The sequence below is a fragment of the Eimeria mitis genome, genomic scaffold, assembly GCF_000499745.2.
Source record: "Eimeria mitis Houghton genomic scaffold, Emh_scaff851, whole genome shotgun sequence".
In the NCBI taxonomy this organism is placed as follows: domain Eukaryota; phylum Apicomplexa; class Conoidasida; order Eucoccidiorida; family Eimeriidae; genus Eimeria; species Eimeria mitis.
In genome coordinates this window covers 3,563-4,451 of record NW_013576266.1, presented here as the reverse complement: position 1 = coordinate 4,451, position 889 = coordinate 3,563, and the positions used below count along the sequence as shown (strand labels likewise).

General features: G+C 49.6%; 1 protein-coding gene across 1 annotated transcript in view; it reads right to left on the bottom strand.

Moving 5' to 3' along the window:
* Window positions 1-889, bottom strand: part of EMH_0023810 (SET domain-containing protein, putative) — a gene marked incomplete at both ends in the record, with an annotated part of 12,370 nt that overhangs the window by 9,495 nt on the left and 1,986 nt on the right. The window contains one exon of the mRNA XM_013502202.1: window positions 17-229. Within this exon, the coding sequence (XP_013357656.1) occupies window positions 17-229 (213 nt within the window). The remainder of the gene's footprint in view (window positions 1-16; window positions 230-889) is intronic.

The window sequence follows — 889 nt, the reverse complement described above, 5'->3', positions numbered from 1 at the left end:
CCCATTGTACACAGACCAGCTGTCTCCTGCTGCTGCCAGAGTACTGCTGCTGCTGCTGCTGCTGCTGCTGAGACTGCTGCTGCTGTTGCTGCTGCTGCTGTTGCTGCAGGTGTTCCTGCTGCTGCAGCTGATGATACTGCTGCTGTTGCTGCAGTTGCTGCTGCAGTTGCTGCTGCCGTTGCTGCTGCTGCAGCTGATGATACTGCTGCTGCTGCAGTTGCTGCTGCTGCTGCAGCAGTGCTCAACAGACTCGCAGGGAGGCACTGGATCGCCTAAGGTCAATGGCAGCAGCGTTGCTGCTGCCGCAGCAGCAGCAGCAGCAGCAGAAGCAGCAGTTGCAGCAGCAGCAGTTGCAGCAGCAGCAGCCGAAGCTGCTGCTGCCGCTGCTGCAGGGACTGTAGATAATCTTAGTAGCAAGCCAAGGATGCAGCAGCAGGCTGTCTGCTGCTGTCTTGTCTCGATGCTCTACACAGCAGCAGCTGCAGCAGCAGCAGCAGCAGCAGCAGCAGCAGCACGAGGCGTTCCTTCTATTACCTTTCTAGAGAGGAGCAGCAAATTTGTTTAACAGTTATTAATACTCACAAAAAGAAGAAAAACAAACAAAGACAGAAAAAAGAAAAATATATATATATTGTTGAGGGGGGCCCCCGGGGGCCCCCAGGGGGCCCCCCAGGAGCCTCAAGGGGGCCCCCTAGACAAACTGCAGCAGCAGCAAGCAGCAGCAAGAGCAGCAGCAAGCAGCAGCAAGCAATATGTATATAATATTTTTTATTATAATGATGAGTATATATATATAGAGAGAAGAACGAGCATAAACAGTTAGATAGAGAGATAAAAAACAAAATAAAAAAAAATAGTATATATAAATAAAAATAAATAAATATAAATA